The sequence below is a fragment of the Lytechinus pictus genome, chromosome 16 (genome assembly GCF_037042905.1).
Source record: "Lytechinus pictus isolate F3 Inbred chromosome 16, Lp3.0, whole genome shotgun sequence".
In the NCBI taxonomy this organism is placed as follows: domain Eukaryota; kingdom Metazoa; phylum Echinodermata; class Echinoidea; order Temnopleuroida; family Toxopneustidae; genus Lytechinus; species Lytechinus pictus.
Window position 1 is genome coordinate 7,804,045 of NC_087260.1, and position 23,881 is coordinate 7,827,925.

At 36.1% G+C, this 23,881-nt stretch overlaps 1 protein-coding gene across 2 annotated transcripts in view; it reads right to left on the minus strand.

Annotated features, from left to right (window-relative positions):
- LOC129278909 (inactive ubiquitin carboxyl-terminal hydrolase MINDY-4B-like) overlaps nt 1-23,623 on the minus strand; it is a 34,382-nt gene extending 10,759 nt beyond the window's left edge. Inside the window, exons 1-9 of one of the 2 annotated variants that reach the window (XM_064111705.1) lie at nt 23,270-23,623; nt 13,658-13,881; nt 12,064-12,162; nt 10,514-10,633; nt 7,479-7,573; nt 4,964-5,153; nt 3,759-3,824; nt 2,542-2,612; nt 1,171-1,315 (exon numbers count right to left, since the gene is read on the minus strand). In XM_064111705.1, the coding sequence (XP_063967775.1) occupies nt 1,171-1,315; nt 2,542-2,612; nt 3,759-3,824; nt 4,964-5,153; nt 7,479-7,573; nt 10,514-10,633; nt 12,064-12,162; nt 13,658-13,777 (906 nt within the window). In that variant the 5' untranslated portion in view covers nt 13,778-13,881; nt 23,270-23,623. Of the gene's footprint in view, nt 1-1,170; nt 1,316-2,541; nt 2,613-3,758; nt 3,825-4,963; nt 5,154-7,478; nt 7,574-10,513; nt 10,634-12,063; nt 12,163-13,657; nt 13,882-17,348; nt 17,498-23,269 lie in introns of those variants that run through there. The other variant, XM_064111706.1, reaches the window with a different exon arrangement.
- Nucleotides 23,624-23,881: the final 258 nt, after the last annotated feature.

A 23,881-nucleotide genomic window follows, 5' to 3' on the forward strand; every position in this document is an offset into this window, starting at 1 on the left:
ATGCAAGTCAATTGGCCTTTCGCAAATTTCGTACTTATTTCCCCATGATTTGTCAATGGTAGGCCCCTTTAAGAGTGACTTTAAGAACAACTGGTGATCCTTTCTCACGTGCTAAACCATCGCCAATGTCATTTGTCACAAATTAAGGATCACCAGTCGTTCTTCAAGTCGCTCTTAACTTACGAACGGCTTTATGAAACACCCAACCGATAACAATTCCCAACAGCCAATCAAAATCAAGGATTCCATGGAAGATACCATTTGATAGCAATTTTACATTAATAGTATACAAATAATGAATGTTTATGAGTGCAATGGACAGAATACACTGTACTTCATGAGGTGAGAGATGAAATGATCCAATCAACTCAGCTATGCCTCGTTGAATGGATCATTATTTCATCTTTCACCTCATGAAGTATTCTGTCCATTGCACAAATGAAAAAACATTATTTGGTTTATATGACACCTAAAAATTGATTTTTTTTTTCATATGAAATTTATGAATTTCGATGCAAAACATGCTCGTGCAGTGCGAGTTCGGTCTGTTGATTGTTGCGTCATTACAACACGCGCACTGCTGGTGCTGCAGCAGTCTCGGTGTGCGCATGCATTGGACAAAATCATATGGATCCAAAATTGCATGGTTGATGTCATCATTGCAAAATGGGCTGATTTAGGTATACTTATAATTAACTTACAGAATTCTGTTATCGTGGCTGTTATCCTTGTTATTTTTACATTTTCGTAACGACTATTTCATTTATAAATTTAAATTCATTAATATTGATATTCTAAGTTAAGATGAAGTGATATCAAGTAGACCTATGTTATTCTATTATAATTGATCTTAAACCTTTTTGTTCATACTCACTCTTTTATCCGCTGCCGTTTTATGTAAGCACCCACTGGATAGGGTCAAATGGTCTTTATTGACTACAGTAATTCAGTTAACTTTATTTGACCCTGGCAGTCCAGTGGGTGCTCAATCTATACTCTGTTATGTTTATTATGTGTTGTACTACACTGTACCAATTTTTTATACTTTTCATTGCCGAAATAAATAATAATAATAATGAATGATATCAAACAACCAATCAAATCACAAGGATCTATCTAGGTGTCATATAATACTACTACAGTATTCTTCTGATTCTTGGGACTACTAACCAATGGTTTGGAATCCAGACCATACTCCTGTTTTCCATTGAAGAGGTAAGGTGTGGCTTGTCCACTTAGTACAAGATTGATGAGTGAAAGACTGCATTGGTCTGTGTCCGTCCATAGATACTCTCCTTGAAGATCATCTTTGAGTCTTAAACGTTAAGAGAAAAGAACAAGTACGATATATATATTCTCCTTTGAGTGTAGTAAAAATTAAAGGCTTAAAATCACTTGTTCTACAAGCAGTTGGTCTAGTGATCTACATATGGGGCCCATCTTACAAAGAGTTGTGATTGATCGGATCAATAGCAACTATGGAAAGCCAGCAAAGTCAACATATAAAATGCATGTTTGTTGAAAAAATAATCTAGATATGAATGTATATCCATGAATTCATTGATTTCTTGACAATATGGTGTGTTCTCCTTTGTTTACAAAGGACATTTTGAAAATTTCCTGCAGAAAAAAATATGACACTGATGGATTTCCATAGAGTTACGATTGATTGGATCAACCATAACTCTTTGTAAGACGGGGCCATGGTCTTATACCTGAGGCCTGTCTTATGAAGAGTTGTGATTGATCCAATCAATCGCAACTAAGGACGGCCAGCAATGTCAACATATCAACATGTCAAAATATTTTCTAGCTATGATGTATATTCATGCATTCATTGTTTTCTTGAAATTTCACTGTGCTTCTCATTGTTTACAGAGGACATTGTGCAAGTTTTTCGTAGAAAGAAAAGAATAATGACACTGATGGATTTCCAAAGAGTTACGATTGATTGGATCAATCGTAACTCTTTGTAAGACGGGGCCCAGAATACTACAGAATGACTACTCAATTGCCGGTATGCATGAATACAAAATATGTGCCAAATAATTTGGGTAGAAAATGGGTCAATGCCGAAAAATTTCCCAATAAATTTGGTATTCCACCTACATGTAGGGATTGGGAAATTTCAAAGTATTAATACACTGTCCCACTGAGCTTAATATCTGAGTTGGTTGTCTTCAGCGTGATCATATCTTAGCTCAGATAGCGTGATTGCACAGAATTAGGTGTATTCAAGGGAATGAGATCTACATTGGAAATTTACTATATAATCATGACATTTAACATTGATCCTAAAGACTTAAAAAAAAAAAAAAAAAAAAAAGACTGTATCTGACTTAAAGATACAGAGATTTAACTCATAAAACACAGTTCTTAATCTGGGGCCCGTTTCATAAAGGACTTGCAACTGTGTCATTATGGCAACTACCATGGTAACCTTGATTTTGATTGGCTGCTGAGCCTCATTGCCATGGTGGTTGCCATAATGGCAAAGTTACAACAGTTGTAACTCTTTATGAAACAGACCCCCTTACTTACTTGGAGATTCTTCTTGAAAGGATGAGACTGAGAAGGAACATTAGAGGGCCTCCTCCAACTTGGTCTTCAAACTGCATTAAAAAAATAAAAAAATACTAAACTGAAAAGAATGGCAACATTTTATTGACAGAGGCTTATGTAAATAAACATCACAGTACGTGGGTACTCTCTGAGACAAGTCCTAACAATTTCTTTAGGTGATGTGGCACAGTGAATAGATTCAAGACTTTGAACCACAAGGTGTCTAGTCTTATGTTGACAAGGCCTCATTACCTGGCTATGTAACGTAGTGGATGAAATGAAACTCGCAGCCAAAGACAGTTGGCAAGACCTGGGTGAACGCATGATCGAGGGACTTCAGTGGATGGCATATGTTCTCCCCGGTTTGAGCGATTAGTCTCTCTTTACTCGTCCCTCTGTTTCTGACATATCACATCGGACACAAGGCCTTGTCTAAAGGCTACTGGTTCCTGGATTCAAATCCCTGTGCAATAGTTAAAGCTTAGTCCCACTGCACTTACGGATGTAAAACGGAAAAGAATCTTGCCACCCTTTAGAAAACGTCATGTATCCATTGTGCACTCTTTGCATACGTGTTCCATACGCTCTTTATCCATCAAGCATCCATCCACAGTGATTTCATCGTTTGTCCATTTCATCCATTGTATGGAGTGAATGAAAACGAAAGGAGCCACCCCAAAATTTTGCTTGTCCGCTGTATCCGCTATGAATACATTTTGTGTCCGTCCGCTAGTGGGACCAGGCCTTAAAATGTTTATCATTTGGAAATCTCCAATCCCCTCTCCACCCAGGCAAAATGGAAACACTTGTTACATTGGCAGTTCTCATTTTCTTCTATGATCAGGCCGACAGTGTGAAGCATTTTTCCTACTTTTCTGTTTTTTTTTCATCTCTTGGGAGTGAAGAAGCTGAAGAATAGTGCCTTCTTACCCCCAGGCATTGCTGTTTTCAGGCTTGAAAACCTTAAAGAACCCTTCTCAAAACATGATCAACATCCCACCTAAACACACCCAACATACTGCGTTTGTCACTGCCATCGGATCTATAGTACCTTCTCTTCCAAACCCAACATCAGTAACAAACCTCAGTCGAGTAGCATGTACAAATATGAAATATAGATTACATATTTTCCTATGAAGGAAAAAAAAATCATGTGATTCACTTAAAAAAGAGTTAAGTAAAATGTATACACTCACCATTCCTAGTTTCTTGTCCAGCAATTTGTAAAGCTGCTTTTCACTAACACACTCTATCACTTTTATCTGGGGTGAAAAGGTGAGAAAGTATAAAAGTATTTGTCCAAGATGTTTAAAGGACAAGTCCACCCCAACAAAAAGGTTCATTTGTGGGTGCGTCATGGTCTAGTGGTTCTGACTCTTGCCTTTGAAACAGATGGCCGTGGGTTTGAATCATAGCCATGGCGTGTTTTCCTTCAGCAAGAAATTTATCCACACAGTGCTGCACTTGACCCAGGTGAGGTGTATGGGTACCCTGCAGGAGTAATTTCTTGCATGCACTGATGGTAGCTCGAGCTAAATCCAGGGTAATAATTATCAGCGCTTTGTATCCTCTGGCAAAAAGCGCTTTATAAATCCAGCTATTATTATTATTATTATTTGAATAAAAATCATTTAAAAATTCCAACATGCATAACACTAAAAATTTAAGCAAAATCAGATGTAAAATAAGAAAGTTATGACATTTTTAAAATTCACTTAATTTCACAAAACAGCTAAATGCACATCCTGGTCAGTATGGAAATGAGGGGACTGATGACGTCACCTATTTCACTATTTCTTTTGTATTTTATAATATGAAATATTCTAAATTTCTCCTAATTGACCTGTGAAACAAAGTTTCATTCTTTCCTGATCATGTGGTATTAACTTTGTTTTAAAATTCTATGGTTTATTCTTAATGGTAAATCCGTAAAAATTAACATGATTAAAAAAATAAGGAAATTGTGAGGGACATCATCTCTCATTTGCATGTCACTGAGCTGTGCATATAACTGTTTTGTGAGAAATAAGTGAAACTTTGAAATGACGTAACTTTCTAATTTTACATCCAATTTTGATGAAATTTTCAGCGTTACGTTTGTTTGATTTTTCTCAATTGATTTTAATCAACATTTTTCTAGGTTCTCTAACAAACTTGTGGATGCCTTTACACAAAGCATAATAAAAGGCAGAAATCGGTATTTGATCGACAAATCTGATGAACGTGGATCACAGATCCAAAATTGCCTTCAATAATTCAAACTATTAGTTTGTTATAACCCCCACCACTCCCTCCAACAAAAAAACAAAAATTAAAAAATATTGATGCAAAATTGTTAACATTGATTAAAACAAATCATTATTGATAGTAGTGAAATGTGCCTTAATCACGGTGCACTCACCTCCTGAATAAAATGCTCCAGTCTCTTTTGTTGTGAGTACAGCAAGGCAGCATACTTTGGATAGTGTAGAACAACAATAGCTTTCTTACATTCTCCTGCTCGCCATAGAATAGTAACTAGCGTGCTAATAAATTGCTTCCTCTGGGCATAAGCTGTAAGTGACTTGCGAACTTTAATCTGGCCTGTGGCTCTGAAAAACATGAGGAAAATATGTGTATGCATTCTACCTCCATGGTGTATGCAACATTAGTTTGGACATGTAGTTAAAAAAGATTTTTAAAATTTTTAGTGAGAGAATAAATTTTCACATTTCTAACAAATATCTCCAAAAAATTGCAAAAATAGGAATTATTTCTTATGTATTTTGTTGTTTTTGAAATTGTTTTTTAACCTTAGTTTGCTTTTTATTGTTTTTACCGATTAACTTTGTTGGGGTCCCTTTTGCAATACATGTAGCATGAAATAAATCCATTTAAACCAGCAAATTTAAAAATAATCACATGTTTATGATTTTTGGTTGAAAAACACAATTTGCATTGACTTTGTACACGGAATCACATTTTTTTTGCAATTTTGGGTCTGACATGCACTTCTGAAATGTTGCGCAATTTCGGAACCGCGTACCTGGATGTTGTAAAATTTGGTCTCAAAAGATGTGCAAGACTTGAAAGTAAAAAGTCCGCGAGCGGTGCAGTAAAAAAAAATCGCGCAATGGCGTGGTGAAAAAATTTGTCAAGGGGAGGGGGTCAAATTGATTGACCCCCCTCCAGTTTAATAACGGTTTAATACATAATTGAATACTGGCCCAGTATATAAATCTAGACACTCATTTACATGTACTTCAACATTTATTCAAGTTGACAAATTCAAAAATGGCTCTTAAAACTTACTTATTCAAAATGTACCTCAATAGAACTCACCCACACATCTTTTTCATTCTTTATTACTGAAGCACATAGAGAAATATTAATGTGACATGCGCCTTATAAAAACTGACTACATGTATTATTACTTTTATTACTTTCCTTTCCTCTGCTTCTCCCTCTCTTTCTTGTTCTCTCTCCCGGGGGGGCCATTTCCATTGACGAGTGGATACCATGCGCGACCATGGGGTCTCGAAAAGCACCCTAAATACGTATTTTCCATATTCTGAAAATGCACCCCTTAACAAGTATTGGCGTCTGAAACCCTACCCTTAACAAGTATTGGAAACAAAACGATACTCTTGGCAAGTATTCCCTAAAATGAACCCCTATACAAGTACAGCGATATTTTATTGTTTGTCACGGGTCCGTCGGTCGTCGGTTTTACCTTTAGTACCGCCCCACTTTCCACACCTCGCGCAAATCGGACTCTTAACACGTAGTGTTGGGGCAAAAAGGACATCCTTCATAGAACATTTTAATTTTGTTTTATCATCCCCGCAAATTTGACCCTAAACACGTAGCTTTCCTAGCGAAATAGATACCCTTTTTTCATCATTTTTGTGTTTTTGACACCCTTATCACGTTACGTACGTAACATGCCCTATCTTGAAAAAAAAAAATCCTTTTTACGTGTTTTTTCGGTCGTGCATGGTATCCACTCGTCAATGTAAGTGGCCCCCCGGGTCTCTCTCTCACCATAACGTCAAACCCCCGTTTGGAGAAAGACCGCAGTTCAGATTGCAAACTGCGGTTTTATACCCCATTTTACGCTTGGAAATCCCAAAAATCATTTCCAAGCCCTGATCAACCCTGCTTGGCCAGATAATCCCCGCTGTCTCAATTTCACCTCCACAGGCCAGTATATGAGCGTTGAGCAAAGGACGAAATGATAAACAACAGCTGTGCTATTACGTAAGACTTCTCTGCCTGTAGTAGGACCTTCGGAATGAAATTATTGTATTCGATATTTAATCATGTTTTCAAAGGCATATTGTATTCAGAAATCCAATGTTAGTCCATTTTCAATTTCGAACGAAGAAAATCGACCTCGAAATAAGGAAAGTAAGCGAATAAAAATGATGGCATGTTTTGCAGAGACCGCGCTCAGCGCTGCGCATGCATCCCATCATGTGTGGCCCCCTGCTGTGACTGTATATGCCGGGCTGTTGTGTTATCTTCGGACCGAGGTCAAGAAACAGGTGTTTTGATATCTAAATTGCTTGCTTGGGGGCAGTTAGGGTTTGTCGTACTTGGAGAAGAGAATTGATGAAGAGGGAAACAGGGGTCTAGTGTTCTCAAATAGAGGTTTTCGTCTTGTTCAATCTACTCCTACATTAAAAGGAAATGTACATGTACCCACATGCTTTAGCTTTTTTTCCCCTCTTTCTCCATTTGTTTTAATCCTTATCTCCCCACTCCTCTCCTCTCCTTTTCTCTCTTCATTTTTTTTTCTCTTTTTTTTTCTTATCAAAAACAGCACACTACTTTCCCAAATGCATTTCCTCTGCCTCTGTCTTTTCCTTTTCCCCTCTTCCTCTAATTCTTTCTCTATTAAAAAAAGGTACCAGAAAGTTTTGTATAATTGTTACCTAGCTGGATCCTGTGTAGACTGGTTGCCATCACCCTCTAGTATCTTTTGAATGAACTGTGCCTGAATAGCAATTAATAGTCCTCTCGCTTTATCCTGAAAGATTAAATGATAAATAGAGGATTAGCGAAAATGGTCACCTGGGTCAAGAGCAGCACAATGTGGATAAATTTCTTGCCACAAATTCCAATAGGCCTTTCCACTCAATTGGGGTGTTTTACTCCATCCAATCACCAGAAATCTACTAATCAAATTTCATTTGCTGGACTACTAATGAGGTTAAGTATGAATCTAATCAGAAGAATAGATGTAACTCTAAAGCATAGATCTCATAAAGCTTTCGCACGAGATGGAAATTTACACCCAATCACAAGAACTTTGTTGGTTAAAATTAAACTAATAAACTATTTAAGTATGTCTCTACTAATTATAATTTTTTTCTTTTTTTTCTTTTTATAATTCAGTTTTTATTGATGAAATAATCATACAACAACAATCAAGAAAACAATTACATAGAATATCACACATAGCATTACAATGTAACAAAAAATGAATAAAAAAAAAGAAAAAGGAATAAAGGAGCGACATGAATTACATCATATAGAGATTCATAAAGATAACCATGAACATTCACAGCAAATTCCATTTGCGGAAATTAGTTAGTTTACCTTGCTTTTTGGCTATCCTATACTCTGTTTCTCTAATTATTGGGATCGATGCAACACTCATAATTAGACATGGATACAGTGTTCTTAATTAATTGCTTTAATGGTGGTCAGCATATCTGAAAGGATTATCTCCTGATAATTACTCTAATTATCTCTCTATAATCAAACTGTTTTGTACCCCACTCAATGTACATATTGGATGCTATAACACACCAAAAATGGTTTCACATTAGTTCTCTTCTTCAGCACTCCTACACTATGATACATTTATCTGCCAACCTACATGTACCATAAAACTAGGAATGAAATAACATACACTGTGCACGGTATCAGGGTAAGATGAGAAAAATGTTCATATTATCAGTTTAAAGATTAAAAAAAACCGAATGAACTATTCCTAAAAAATCAAAATCAGTCCATTCACTTCAAAGAACGTCTAACTCAGTGTCAGAGCAAAAAAAGAAAAGAAAAAGAAAACGAAATAAAAATGATCAGAGGGCGGAGGAGGGCAAAACAAAGAAAGGTGATTTTTAGAACATTTTTTTTTAAACAAACAAAAAAGTGAGAGAAGAGAAATTGACAGGAAGGGGGGGGGGGGTTATATCAAAATGAAAAGTAAAATAATGAGGGAAGGAGTAAAGACCAAATTAAGAAGGAATCATAAAGAAAAAAGGAGAAAGAAAAAGAAACAGACAATGATATCAAAAGGTAGTTGAAAAGAGAAAGTGAAATATAGTATAAGTTTAAAAAAGAAAAAGGGGAAAAGAGAGAAAGAGAAATACAGAGAGAAGAGAAAAAAATGAAAAGACAAAGAGAAATAGAATGAGAAGGGGAAAAAGGAGAAAAAAAATAGACAAAGAATAAAAGCAAATAGACAGAGGAATAATTAGAAATAAACAAACTTGATCATGCGCCACTGTTACCTATAGTAACAGGAACATGATAACAAACTACTCTGAAAGATGATTAAATATTCAAGTCTGCTACTTAATCAGGCTAATGGCAATGATGAAATGATGAAAAGTCATACTCTACCCTATAGGAAATTACTAATGGTATACTGTACACAATACAGTGTATACCTTCAGTAATGTCCTATAGAGTTTCTGGCCATGCATTTTTCAATTTACATCGACTCCGTTTTAAAACAAGGACCACAATATTCCGAAAGAATTTCATTCTGTTTTAGTGGAAACAGAACAATATTTAGCATAATTTTCTTTGTGAATGCCATTGATGCAAATGATTCCATTCCTAGTTATAAATACCTAAATGATGATTTTTTTAAGGAGCGGGCACAGTGCAATATCCATACTATTATGAATCTGCATAAAAAGTCTACTGGTACATGTACGTATGTGAATTCAATTCAGGTTATCAACAGATTAAAGATAAATACCAGTTTTGGTAACGATCTCAAAATGAGTTCGAACAGAATCCAATAAAATTACCACCCAAGTATTTGTATGTATTCTGAATACAAATATGTGCCAAGTGGCTCTGGAAGAAAATGTGTAATTGCTGAGAAATCAACAAAATGAGCTCGAAATTCCATCAAATGTCAGGTATCTTTCCAAACAATATTAATACATTGTCCCACATATGCTTTTCTGTGTTAGTGATCATCAGAATTATCTGTTTTGAGCTAAGATTTCATGATTTCCCAAAGATAAGTTTACTTTAATGTATCAGATCTAGATATATGATGATATTTTGACAATTAACCTTGATTTTAAGAACTTTCTCATGTAATGACTGTCTGCTGCAACTAGCCCCACTGAAGATAAAAGTGAAATTAACAAATCAAAGTCTTGTATTAACCAATCTTGAGAGTACATTCCAAGTTAATGCATAAACCCATAGTCACCCGAGGCGTTTGCCTATGAAAATAATTAAGCAGTTTTCGAAAAAAGGGCTTTAATTGTTTTGCTTATCAACACTCCGGGTAATGTGGCATACACTGCATTACAACCTTTCCAATTGTAAATTTCACCTTAAGACATTAGTCTACATTACAGGGAGCTTAAGAATCCCTCTGATGTGCATGAAATATAATAATGTTCATGCGGATGAAATAACACCCTTGAAGAAAAATAGAATCAAATTCATGCAGACACTTTCAAGATATCTGACTTAAAGATTATCGTATATTTTATCTCTTAAGGAGTGAAATTCATGTAGCATTGAATAAAATTGAAATGGTATTTTCGGTCACTTCATTTTTCACATCTTGAAGCACTAAATAGATTCGGGCTGCAATTTTTTGGAGCTTCATTTAAAAGAAATTATCGCAGGCACAGGTGACAAATGATACCTTGCCTTTCAGATTTGTCAAATCATTGCCTTTAAGTCATCAAGTTATACTTACCCTTGGTGTAAGTAGCCCATATGGAAATGGCCCATCTGGGGGACACCGTACAAATGAAGCCCTTCTCCATTCATCGCCGATAGTAAACGATCTTCTACCAAACAACACATCTCTGATTCCCTGTACAAAAATACAAATTGTGGGTTTCATATAAAACACTCAGGCAAGTTTCACCTTTCATTCGTCTTAATCCTAATTTACATGTACCTGGGGAGAGGGGGGGGGGCTTTTTCAGCCCCCCCCTCAACATTTTTGCGATATATCTGCTACTTATTTCATTATAAGGAGACACATTGTTCACACATGTGTGAAAAATGAAACAATTATTATTTCATGTAATAACACAAGAAAAAGGAAAATGGGGATGTGACATACCTAATGAATATTCATGATGACGTGCATATAACTACTGTCATGTATTTTCACAAAATATTGGTAAACTTGAAAATTCAATAATTTTGTTATATCCGATTTTGATGAAATTTTTAGCATTTTGCTATCTGAATTTTACTCTATTTATTTACATCTAAATATTTTCAGCCCGGAGTACCCCTTTAAGGACGTTCCACAGTTATGTTTGTGCGCATTATGATCTGCGCATATTTTACACTCTGCGCGCCGACGTCACAATGGATGAACAGGCGATTAATTAGCTGTGGTTATGAGCTGATTTTTCTCATCATCTGCATGCTAACTACAGATCCGATGCGTTATTTTATGAAGCTAAAAAACTGGAATTATTCCATGGACCATTTTTAAAAATATGTCTACAATTTTTACATACTTTACACTGCAATGCTGCCAAGAATCACGAATATGACCCCGAGTTTGAATAAATGGTAGAGTGTTTTTTTTTTTTGTCTTCACATAGATACAAAGCATTTGGCACATTTTTGGTGTTTTAGAAAGCACATTTTCTCTAATAAAAATACTGATAGTTTGAAAACAAGCACATGAACCCCTATTTTTTAATGTTTGCACCTCTTATGTATACCTTCCTCTACAACTTTGCAAATTTTGGTGAAAATGACATGGATTTTGAATAAAGTGCAGCATTTTTTGTACTTTTGTAGTTTGTTATTGAAATTTCACATTTTTGAGATTGGGTTTTTGTTATCTCTTACGCCATTTTTAAAAACTGACAGTGCTGTAAGACTTAAAACTGCAAACAAATAGCACTTTAAATAGATTCTCCAATCTAACAATACAATGATTAACTCTCTTGCAAAATTTGATGACTTTTTCATGTATCTTGACTGAGTAATATAGGTTTAAACTCATTGTAGTGATATTGCGAGGTCTAAAAATTCCAAATTCTTTTGAATGCGCAATTCTTAAGAACATTCATTTAGGTGAACTTTGACGCTCTATAGCAAAAAATCAAGCACATGGACCTATGTTAATTTTTGCATATTTCGAATATTCAGGTTCTAAAGTATCTATGTGCAAAGTTTGGTGAAAATGACATGGATTTCACTTTAACTGTGGAACGTCCTTTAGTGTCTGTTGGCACCAAACAATGACTATTGCACTTTAACACTGCCTATTACCTCAGCAGTTTCCATTGTGATGTCATCACCGGCTTCTTTCCCATCCTGTTCTTCTACTTGTTCCTTGGTCTTTGTGATTTTGAAATCTTCTTGTGATGTCTGTATCAACAAGTGGAAAGAAATATTAAACAAAATACATGAATAAACTTTGTTACAGACAGTTAAAAATGCACCTGTTTTATTTATCATGACAAACATATTAATTATAAGTCACTTTGTGTGCATGCAACTTCAAGTGCAATATCCATAAGGTCACACTAAGAATTTTGACTTCATTCATTTTTCAACCCATTTTAATTCAAACTTCAGCATCCATTATTAAACATTTGCCCTAGCCTCAATAATCTCAGGCACATGGCTCAATTGGCTCACATTCTTACAGGATAATGAAATATTACTGGGGGGGGGGGGGAAATCCAATGCATACAAGGATCTTCCGGAAAATAAGGTTGAGACGCTTACAATTTCCTGACTACTGGGTTTCAAATTATCAAGTTTGTTTTTAACTATTGATCTGTTTTAAGTACAAGTGTTTATATTTTCTCCAATAACTTGAAAAGATCAAAAGGCTAGTCTCTGAGCTCAAAATAATAATTATTAGTATTTTCTTTTTTTCTTAAATATACACTGTACACACGATTTTAAAATGATAACAATAGCATGCAACAATGTTTTTTCGCGCTATATACTGTACTATCCTGGCTTTAGCATGGCTACCCTAATTAGGTGTTCAAACATACATGTTGATACCCATTTATCACTGGCGGACAGATGGGGAGGGGGAGAGGGCTTGGGTCTTATGGGGGCCATGGAGTCAGTATGGACCCCCCCAAATGTTCATAACCAAGAAAAAAAAAGGTGAAAAAAATAATAGGAAAGAAAATTAATGAGTGAAATAATGTGTTTTCTGAAAAGTATGTCATATCTATTACAACATTTGATTTTTTTATTGAAAAGTTCCAAAATTTGGCTTGCTTGCAGCTTTTTAATTCAACTCTTCCGATGCGTCTAGGCCCCGCAAAATGTTTGGCTCAATACATCAATGCCATTTACAGTGGAGATTGGTAAGCATCTTGCAAGACAATATGAGCCCTGCAGTGGGATTTAAACCCTGGAACTTGTAGTTTAAAGTATGACACACAATAGATGGTGCTGCACCAGCCCGAGTTTGCTCTATCTTGAGATTTTAGCGCGATCGGCCCTCTTCGCGATTAATCTCGAGATTAAAAAAACCCTGTCTCCACCATCGCAAGAAGAGCAATTCGTGTTTGAGCGAGGCATCGATGCATTATGGTGTGACGCCATGAATATCAAAATAATCTGCACCTGCGAATTAGCGGAATAATTTGTAAAATAGCGCGCTATCTTGCAAATAATCCCAAGTTGACTTGGGATAGCAGTCTTGAGATTACCCCAGCGAACTAACGCGATAATTGCGTCTCCATTACAAATTATTTTGAGATTGTTCAGATCGGGTTAATTTGCCAGATCAGAAATAGCGCGCTGATTTGAAAACTCAGGCTTGTGCAGACGGCCCTATTGAGACAAACACATTACACGACCTTTGACATTTTCATTTGGAATGTTTTCTTACTTTTGGTCTTGCAGCAGAGGCAAAGAGATTATTTGGTGTGGCATTCTCCAAAGCAGCAGCTAACTTAAAGAGATCTGGTTGTTGATTGCCTCCCTTAGTGGCTGTCATCCCAGTTGACATTTTGAACGGAGGGCTGAAACTCTTCAGGCAGTTTCATGGACCCACATGTCAAGGCAAATACGTTCGCTGGTCACGTGAAGAGGATACCTAGAGCGGCGGGCGTCCTGTGGAGATGAAAGGGAAAGGATTGTCTACATAAATCATAACAGAGAGATGACTGGGGGTTGGCGAGCTAAGATGGTGGTGGCAGCAAGAATGAAATTCATTGATGATGGTTGAAGTGATGGTAATGCGGGAGGTGGCGGTGGTGGTGGTTGTTGAAGTGATGGTAATGCAGATGATGAGATGAATGATGCTGCTGCCTCAGGGGATATTGAGAAATAAAAGTGGTTAACAGAGGGAGCACAAGCTATAGATTATTTTAAAGGGATGGTCTGGGCTGAAAATTTATATCTAAGTAGATAGAGTAAATTTCACTGAGTAAAATGCTGAAAATTTCATTAAAATCGGACAACAAATAACGAAGATATTGAATTCTAAAGTTTATCAATATTTTGTGAAAACAGTTATAAGTACATCATCATGAATAATCATTAAGTGGGCTGATGATGTCATATTGCCACTTTCCTTTTTCTTATGTTTTTACATGAAATCATAATTGATTCACTTTTTCATACATGTGTCTCAATTATGAGTAAATAAGTTGTGGCAATAAATAACTAATGCACTTAACCAGTTGTCAATCCAATTGTTTTGGTTCTTGGTAGAAAAATTTTGAATAAACCTAATTTCATATAATAGAATACAAAAGAACAAGTGGGAATATTACATCATCAGCCCACCTAATGAATATTCATGAAGACATGCCTAGAACTGTTTCACCGGAATAATGCATATCTTTAAAATTCAATAACTTTTGTTATTTGTTATCCAATTTTGATCAAATTTTCAGCATTTTGCTTTGTGAATTTTACTCTATTTATTGAGATATAAATATCTCCAGGCTGGACCATCCCTTTAGATAATGAAAAATTAGAAGGTGCAAAAGATAGAAGGTAAAGAGGAAAATATGATGAGAAAGAGGAAGATAAGACAGTGCTGTCATCCAAGTTGACATCTTGATCAGAGGTGAAGATCTTCAGGCATTTTCTCTATCTGACCCACATGCCAAGACAAATATTTTCACTGGTAATGTGGAAACGATGATCACAGGGGCAAGGAGGTGGTGTCAGTGGTAGCACTATTGCACTAGCAACCATGAAATTCCAAGATAATAATTATTGTTATTTTGTAATTTGTTGCTGGTGATGATGATAATGATTGTGATGATGGTGACTGCGGCTGCTAGCAGTGATACTGATAATGATCACTGTGTGATGACGGTGGAAGGTGATTATTAGGTTGTGTATATCAGTCATGTTGTTCTTAATGATGATGGTGATGATGAATATGATGATGATGAATGATATTGATGATGATGATGGTGATGATGGTGATGAAGATGATGATGAAAATGATGAGTGTGATGATGATGATGAAGAAGATGATGGTGATGATGGTGATTATGAAGATGATGATGATGATAATGACAACGATGATGGTGAAGATGATGCTGAAGCTGATGACAATTGCAATGATGGTAATTTGGTGGTGATGGATTTAATAATGATGCTGATGATCATGAAAATGATGGTGGTGCTGCTGGTCTAGGATAACGACATTGGCGATGATTGTGATAATAGTGATATTGCTGTTGGTGACAATGATGATGATGATGGTGGTCATGATTGTGATATCGAGGAGAGTGGCAAAGAGAAATGAAGGAAGCAGAGTAAGGAGATGATGACTAAATTTGATAAGATTCTGAGGACAATATTTAGAGGATTACAATGTACTAGTGATTGTGAATATAGCATAGGAGGTGGGAACAAATGAGGAAGAGTCAATGGCAGAAGAGAAAAGTAAAAAATAAAATGATTACGAATAGTATACATCTAAAAGAAAGCTAAGAGTAAGAGTGCCTTTTAGCACTCTGCAAGGCACACAAAAAGAAGAAGAAAATGATAATATTGAGATAGGTAGAAAGTACAGAAAGTAGAAAGAATTAGAAAAAGCAGAGGAAGATAATAGGAAAGATATGGAGATGAGAAAGAGACAAAACAAAAGGAATGCCTCTGGCAGGATCACCTGCATTACGCGATTCGATATAGCAGCAGTGCTGACTTTTAACACAGCTATTAAATAATTATTCACAAAATAAAACACTCATATGATATGATAATAAAATACTATGTTGATTGACCCAACATGACCTTTGACCATAATCATGTGACCTACGACAGACCTGTGCAAAACAATTATTCATACTTAATTACCCTTATGTCTATGTTTCATGAACTAGATCCATAAACTTTCAAAGTTATGATGCCAATTCAACAATTAACCCCAACACGGCCAAAGTTCATTGATCCTATTAAGAAATGACCTTTGATTTTGGTCATGTGACCAGAAACAAGCACATGAAATTCTGGAATACATGGTTACTCTTATGTCCCAAGTTTCATGAACTAGATCCATAAAATGTCAGTTATTATGACAATTCCACAAATTCCCTGACATCATCAAAGTTCATTGATCCTAAATGACATTTGACCTTGGTCATGTGACCTGAAACTCACACAGGATGTTCAGGGATACTTAATGGCTCTTATAGTTTCATGAAATAGATCCATAAAATGTCAAAGTTATGACAATTCCACAGATACCCCCAACAAGGTCAAAGTTTGTTGACCCTCAGTGAACTTTGATCTTGTTCACTCATGTGAACTGAAACTCAGGTAGTTTCTTCAGTGATACACTATCACCCTTATGTCCAAGTTTAAATAACTACATGTAGGTCCATATACTTTAGAGGTTATGACAACATTTCAAAAACTTAACCTTGGTAAAGATTTTGATATTGATTCCCTCAACATGGTCTAAGTTCATTGACGCTGAATGACTTTGACCTTGGTCATGTAACCTGAAACTCAGGCAGGGTGTTCAGTAATACTTGATTACCCTTTATGTCCAAGTTTCATGAATTAGGTTCATATACTTTTTAAGTTATGATGACATTTCAAAAACTTAACCTAGGTTAAGATTTTGATATTGATTCCCTCAACATGGTCTAAGTTCATTGACCCTAAATGACCTTGATCATGTGACCTGAAACGCAGGCAGGGTGTTCAGTAATACTTGATTACCCTATGTCCAAGTTTTATGAACAAGGTTCATAGTTCTAAGTTATGATGACATTTAAAAAACTTAACCTTGGTTAAGATTTCAATGTTGACAACGCCGCCGTCAGAAAAGCGGCGCCTATAGCCTCGCTCTGCTATGCAGGCGAGACAAAAAATGGTGAAAGAAAAAAAAGAGAGAAAAATCATGATGAAGATGATTGTCACAAAGTGTTGGGCATTCAATTGGTGAATTCATTCAATTATACAAATACACACATGTACATCATTCAAATCAAGACAAGTAAAACCATCTTTAAAAAAAATAAAATAAAGAGCTAACAAATTTCAAACCAGTCCAAAAAGCAATAATCGACATGGAAAGATCAAGAACGCATATAAATACTGCTTACTGTTTAAGAGCTCCAAAATAGTGTATCCTCACAATAACCACTATCCAGAAACAATTCCCAATATCAACTTCTCTAGCAACGGCATGACCTGTCAAGTGCTGATCCTATTTTAGCTCCTATCTATCCCCAACTATTTTTCAATTACTAGTAGTGGTAGAATGAAATATTCATTAACATGATGAAAGGTAGATGAGGGGAAACGCGCTACCGTGGCAACCGCCAAACAAGCACTGGATTTGCACCCAGAAGAAGCAAATATATCCATAACAATGAGGATTATCTACCATAGTACGCGGCTATGCCGTAATGAAATTCAATTTACAAAATGATTATTTAATCAACTGTCTAATGCTCTCCTCTATGTCATCATTCAAACGTTATTGTATTTTTGTTTAAAAAAATTAGGATGTGCATATAATGGGAATACCATTTTGCAGTAATCTAATTCCTTTTAACTTGTACTGGCAGTCAATCAGTTGAATGTGGAAGATATCAGTTAAAAAGCAGCCAATAATAATCCATGCTTGGGTCGACAAAGGCACAGAGGGACTGTCAAGCAAATATTTTCCAACTTCTAAAATTGATTATGCAAAGAGCAATTCAATTTAGTATGCAGCACGAATATGCAGCGCGAGCATTGATATTGACGAGGGATAATGCTTATCGTTCTCTCCTCCTTCTCTCATTTCTCCCTCTCCTCCCTCCTCTCCCTTATACTCACTCACTGTCTGTCTGTCTGTCTGTCTCTCTTTTTGGGGAAAAGGAGAGAATGATTTGGGTGAGTGAAGAGTGAATTTGGTAAATTCACAATATGGTGCGCCATCTATCGGTTGCAGCGAACAGGCCAAAATTCCAACTTTGGGGTCGACATCTCGGGCAGGCCCAGGCAGCGCACAGTGCAAGTGTACAAGGGGGGGACATTTGATATTGTGTCCCCCCTACTATTTTGGGTGGGGGGGGGGGGGTCGCATCCCCCTGGAATTTCCGCCCATGGGTATTAAAACAACATAGATTGAAGATATTCAGAACAACAATATGTGAAGAATCTTAGAAGCAGTATTTGATGATTTAATGCTATAATAATTCATTTTAAATTGTTCTATATCTTATATCAGATGAATAAATCAGATACACCCACCAAGAAATGGTAATTCTGGCAATAATAATACACACAATTAAGTATATTTCTTCATTCCCCCACCCCCCCCCCCAAAAAAAAAAGTAATTAAATTAATTTCTTGACCATAACCTAATAAAATTATACATTGCTAGAAAGGTTTGACTCTGTTCTGTACAGAAATATAATAATTTTGGTCATAGGGGGACTTAACAAATTATCTTGATAAAAATATGAAATAAAAAATATTTATCTATTCAACACAATATACATGTAACATTCATGCCTTACATCTAATGCTATTTATGAGTGCATATTGGGTTCATTGGGCTATTTCCTTTCAGAAAATATATACTTTTGCTATCATAGGGTGTACTATACTTAGTGAGATAGGGACTTTTGAAGCTAAAAAGGTGACGCAACAGCAAAAATCAACGTGTAACGCAAAGTAGGCGACCTCATGACACATGACCATAAATGTTATTACTGTACATGTATGTAAAATCATTATTATTTCAATGTGTATACAAGTATGTCTCCCTTAAAACAAAATAAGTCGATCAAATTTCTTTTAGATCTTGGAGGACAAAATTTGGACATAGAGAATAAACTACATGTAGTACTGTCCCTGAAGGTCATTAATACCCCTGCTGTATGCCGTTACCATGGCAACAGTTTCCAACAAATAGGGAAAAATATGGCTTGCCTATTATTACCCCAAGGCCCAAGACCAATGTGTGAGCTAAATATGAGAATTGGTTGAAAACTGATGAAGTAGTTCAAACTGCAAGATTTTTGACTAACTTTTTGACAGAGTATATAATATGTTGTTACCAAGGCAACATGACTTCCAACAAAAGGAAAAATATGCCCTGTACATTTTTACCTCAAGACCAATGTGTGAGCCAAATTTCATGGGAATTGGTTGAAAACTGAAATAGTATGAACCACAGGAGTTTTACCTAATTTGGGGCATGTGTTGTTACCATGTCAACTCCATTTCCAACAAACACAAAATATGTATCTCCGATATCTATACCTCAAAGCCAATGCATTCATGAGCCAAATTTCATGAGAATTGGTTGAAAATTGATGAAGTAATTCAAACCACAAGATTTTCACAATATAATATGTTGTTACCATGGCAACATGATTTCTGACACACATATTATAATGTCTAGCACATCTTAACCTCAAGACCAATGAGTGTGCCAAATTTCATGAGAATTGGTTAAAAACTGAGGAAGTAGTTTGAATTTGAAATGAAAGATTTTTGCCTTATTTTTGACATTATATACCGTTACCATGGCAACACAATATCCGGCACATACAAAAAATGTGTCTTGCACATCTTTACCCAAACACCAATAACCAATATGTGTGCCAAGTTTCATGAGAATTGATTAAAAACTGAGGAAGTAGTTCGATGCGCAAGATTTGCAACAGACCGAACATACACTGATTCCTAATCCTAGATACATGTACCTCCTTTAAACTTCGTTTGGCGGGGGTATTTTATACAAAAAGAACAAGTGGTGGTGTGAGTGACTTCATCAATTTGCTCATTGAATATTCTCTAAGACATGCATAGAATTATTTCACCGAAATAATGCAAATCTTTAAATGTCATATTCTTTGTTTTGTTTTTTTCTGATATATTCATATCACATTTTAAGTACCGGTACCCCTTATAAAGTACAGATGATGTGCAATTTTGCAACATTCTTGTGCAAAGTGCTAACAATGAAAATACCAAGTTGTTAAGTTGAAGTCTTTCTAACTTATTTCCCAATTTTTCCTTATTTTCTTCTTTTCTTCCTATCTTGAGCTTTTTTTTAATCACTTGAAAAATCATGGTCAAACTCAGCCCCCCACCCCATTAGTCGCCCCTGCCCTTCAATAGCACTAGCCTTGGTTGAGCATGTAGATCTGTCTCTATCTCTCATTTCTCTCAGATAAACTATACAGTGTAACTGCACTGACAAGGGTTTTTTTCAACTACCACGTAGAACAAATTTGAGGACACAGCAATTGTAGTGAAAATGCCCATCAAATGACATTGAACAGCTGGAAGGTCTTTGTCAAATATTGGTGAATCGGGACAGCAGTTTCGTCCTAAGTTTTAGAGCTAACAAAAATTTTGCAAATATAGAGTCCAGGACTAAACTGCTGTTTCGATTCACCAAATTTCAGGTCAATTGACAATAAATTGTCTATGTTAATTCTATATATTCATTCTGTATTGCAGCGCGTTCAAATCATTTTTTTTTTCATAAATAGAGGAATACATTGATTATAATTGGCCTTGACTGTCTTCCAGGCAAATCATCTTTTGAGTTGAGATTAAACTAGGGTTCATTTATCCATATATCCATTGTGTCCTTTTATTAAACCTGTCTTCTCTCTCTCTCTCTCTGTATACAATTAAACTCTACAGCAAAGAGACAGGGGCAACAAAGGTTCGGAAATCAATACATAGGATCCTTTCATCAAGGGTTTTGTTTGTAGTGAGATGCAGTAGTTTGCAGATCAAACTGTACAAACAAAATAATAGGAAAGAATGGGTTGAGAGCAGCGTTGGTACTCTGAACCGTTGGATCAACTAAAAGCCACATTGCTGTTGAAGAAATAACTTCACTTCATGGTTGAAGTGTACATCTGTATACCTAGTTTTACTGTACTCTGAAATCGTTATTTCAGAATGGCCTGGCTCTGTCAATATTTCATCGCACACAAGGACATTCAAATCTTTTAGGATGTGGTGGAAAATTGCATAACTTATCATGAAATGCTTATCAATGCATTGATGCAAATAAAGACAATTTAATTTGCAAAAAATAGTTTTCAATCACTTGAAAATTTGTAGTACTGTATATTTAACCCACTATTTACAGGTGAATAATAGATTGATTTGATTAACAATGTAGAGAAAGAACACACACATACAAAAGTTTTTGGTGATTGCATTGTGTAGGATATTACAAAATCTATTTTAACATGGCACGACATTAGCAGTGGCCTGGGGCAACCAAAAATGAGAGTCGGGCCACAACAATTCTGTTAAAGCCAACACTTAGTGGCCTGGTTGGGCTACCAAAGTTTTGATAAATTCTGTTTTTTTTTTTCTTTTAGGGCCACTAAATTTGCTTTACCGGCCACCAAAAATATGAAATTGATGATTTGGTAGAGTGTGGAGCCTAGCTTGCATAGAGCAAGATATGTTTCTGCATGAGCTGTACTCGAAGTCTTGAACCTTTCACATTGAAATCTCCAATCTTAACCGAAACAGGTGCTCTAACCAACTGAGCTACACCAATGCAGTCAAATCAAATGTTCACAAGTAACGTTTTGCGGCCATTCTTTGTCACGTGTTTGACCAAAATCATGACAAATCTTGACTTTAATTACTTATAAATCTAAAAATTTTAGAGATTTATTAATTCAAAGGTTATATTACATTAACATGTTTAATTCGCTATTATTTGGAAATATTTTTTGCTGTCTCCAATATGTAGGTTCAAGGTCAGAGGTCAAAAGAAGTGGGTCACATGTGTGACTTCACACAGAAGCATGATTTTGAAAGTTTAATTTCATTTTGAAATTCCTGTGAATTTACATACAAGTCTCATTTTAATTTCTTAAAAATCTAATATTTAGGCCTAATTTCTTAAAAATTAAAATTTCTTAAAAATCCAATATTTAGGCCTAATTTCTTAAAAATTAAAATGAAGATTCTGAAAATGTTGAAAATTAGAACCTGCAATAAATGTAAAGTTCAATGTTTCCTATGATAAATATCATAACAAAAATATTACAATGTACAATAATAAACATTTCATGTGGGCCTAGAAGAGTTTAACACAAACGAAAGAAAAAACATGTACATATAAACATTATGAAACAATAGTTGGTAGTTCCACATCATATATATTATAATTCAGTAGCCTACATATCAAAACAGTAGGCCTACATGTACACTTTCTCAAACCCCAATTGACAAAAACAGGAAAGAGTTCTATATGATGCCTCTGCCAAAAAAAAAAGAAGGATGTTGAGACTTCTGGTGTAGGGCTTACCTACACTAGCATGACTAGGCCTTCTTCCGGTTCCACTCAATATTTTCCCCCTTTTTTATATTACTTTACCTTCCTTTAGGACTCCAACTCACCTGGATGGAACTGCAATCAAAACCTCTGTTCACTATTCTCGCAATAGAACATTGAAAGGGGAAGCGCTTTTTAGCACTTAAATGTTATCTTGCGTTTAAGGGCGCGTACCATTCAAATATTTACAAATGATGGTTTGACTAGACTAGGCTTCATTCAGAACATAATATAGCATCTTTACATTTCTGACTTAAGTAAACTGATGTCTATGGATAATCATGAAATCACATGCGCTCGATCATGCATTTCAGAGGGGCCCACTGTGTTAACGTTATGCTCAAAAATATTTTTTTAGCACTGTCTGTGGCTATGCCTGTACCATTTAAAATGATCCCCATGCCCATGCAAAAACTGAAAAAAATATGATATAATCGGGTAAAGCTAAAACTCAGGGACCGCGGAACGGTTTTCAAATGGGGGGGGGGGCTGACCATGCTAATAATCACAATTGTATGGTCATTTTTGCGTTTTTGTACACGGTTTTGGAAAAAAGTGGGGGGCTGAAGCCCCCCCCCCCCCCCACTTCCGCGGCCCCTGAAAACTGATACTATACTTGTTTTTAATGGCGTTGTGCATGTGAAATTTGTGGATGTTGCATAGACTCACCACTTGGTGGAGCAAGTCAAGCGCATACCAACCTGAATTTAAATGATGAAACGATCCCTCCTAGGCCTGGGCTCAACAACTGCAGAAAAAGTTGGCTGCTGTTGGGCGGCAGTCACCCCCATGAAGATCGGGGCACAGGTGGTGGTCCGAGGCGATGGAGCTGGAGTAGTTCGAGGGAAATTTGTCAAGGCTGTATTTATATCCTCTTCTTCCGTTCTACCCTGGCAGAAGTGCTGTTATTACAGTGCTCGATACGTGATACAAAACATTTTCGGCTTAAACAGTTTCAACAGTTTAAGTAGCGATTTACAGTATTTCATGACACAAGTTGCGGCGCGGTACAAAATTTCCTTCCGATCTGTTAGTTCCGATCTCCGGCGCGCCGCGGCTGGTGGCCGAGGTGCAGGTGATTACCTCCCCCCTCCCCTACATTCTTTCTAACGTACGGCAGATCCGTATGGGGCGCCAAGTGTCCGCCAGTATTTTCCGTCCAAATCACGCCATTCCGTACACAAAATATGTTTTTATTCAGACGAAAATCATTTCGTCATGACACTGTTTTATTTCGGATACGAAATTTATTTTTTGTCACACGAAATCAATTTTGTCGAGACGAAATGTAATTGCGTCCACAAAATTTATTT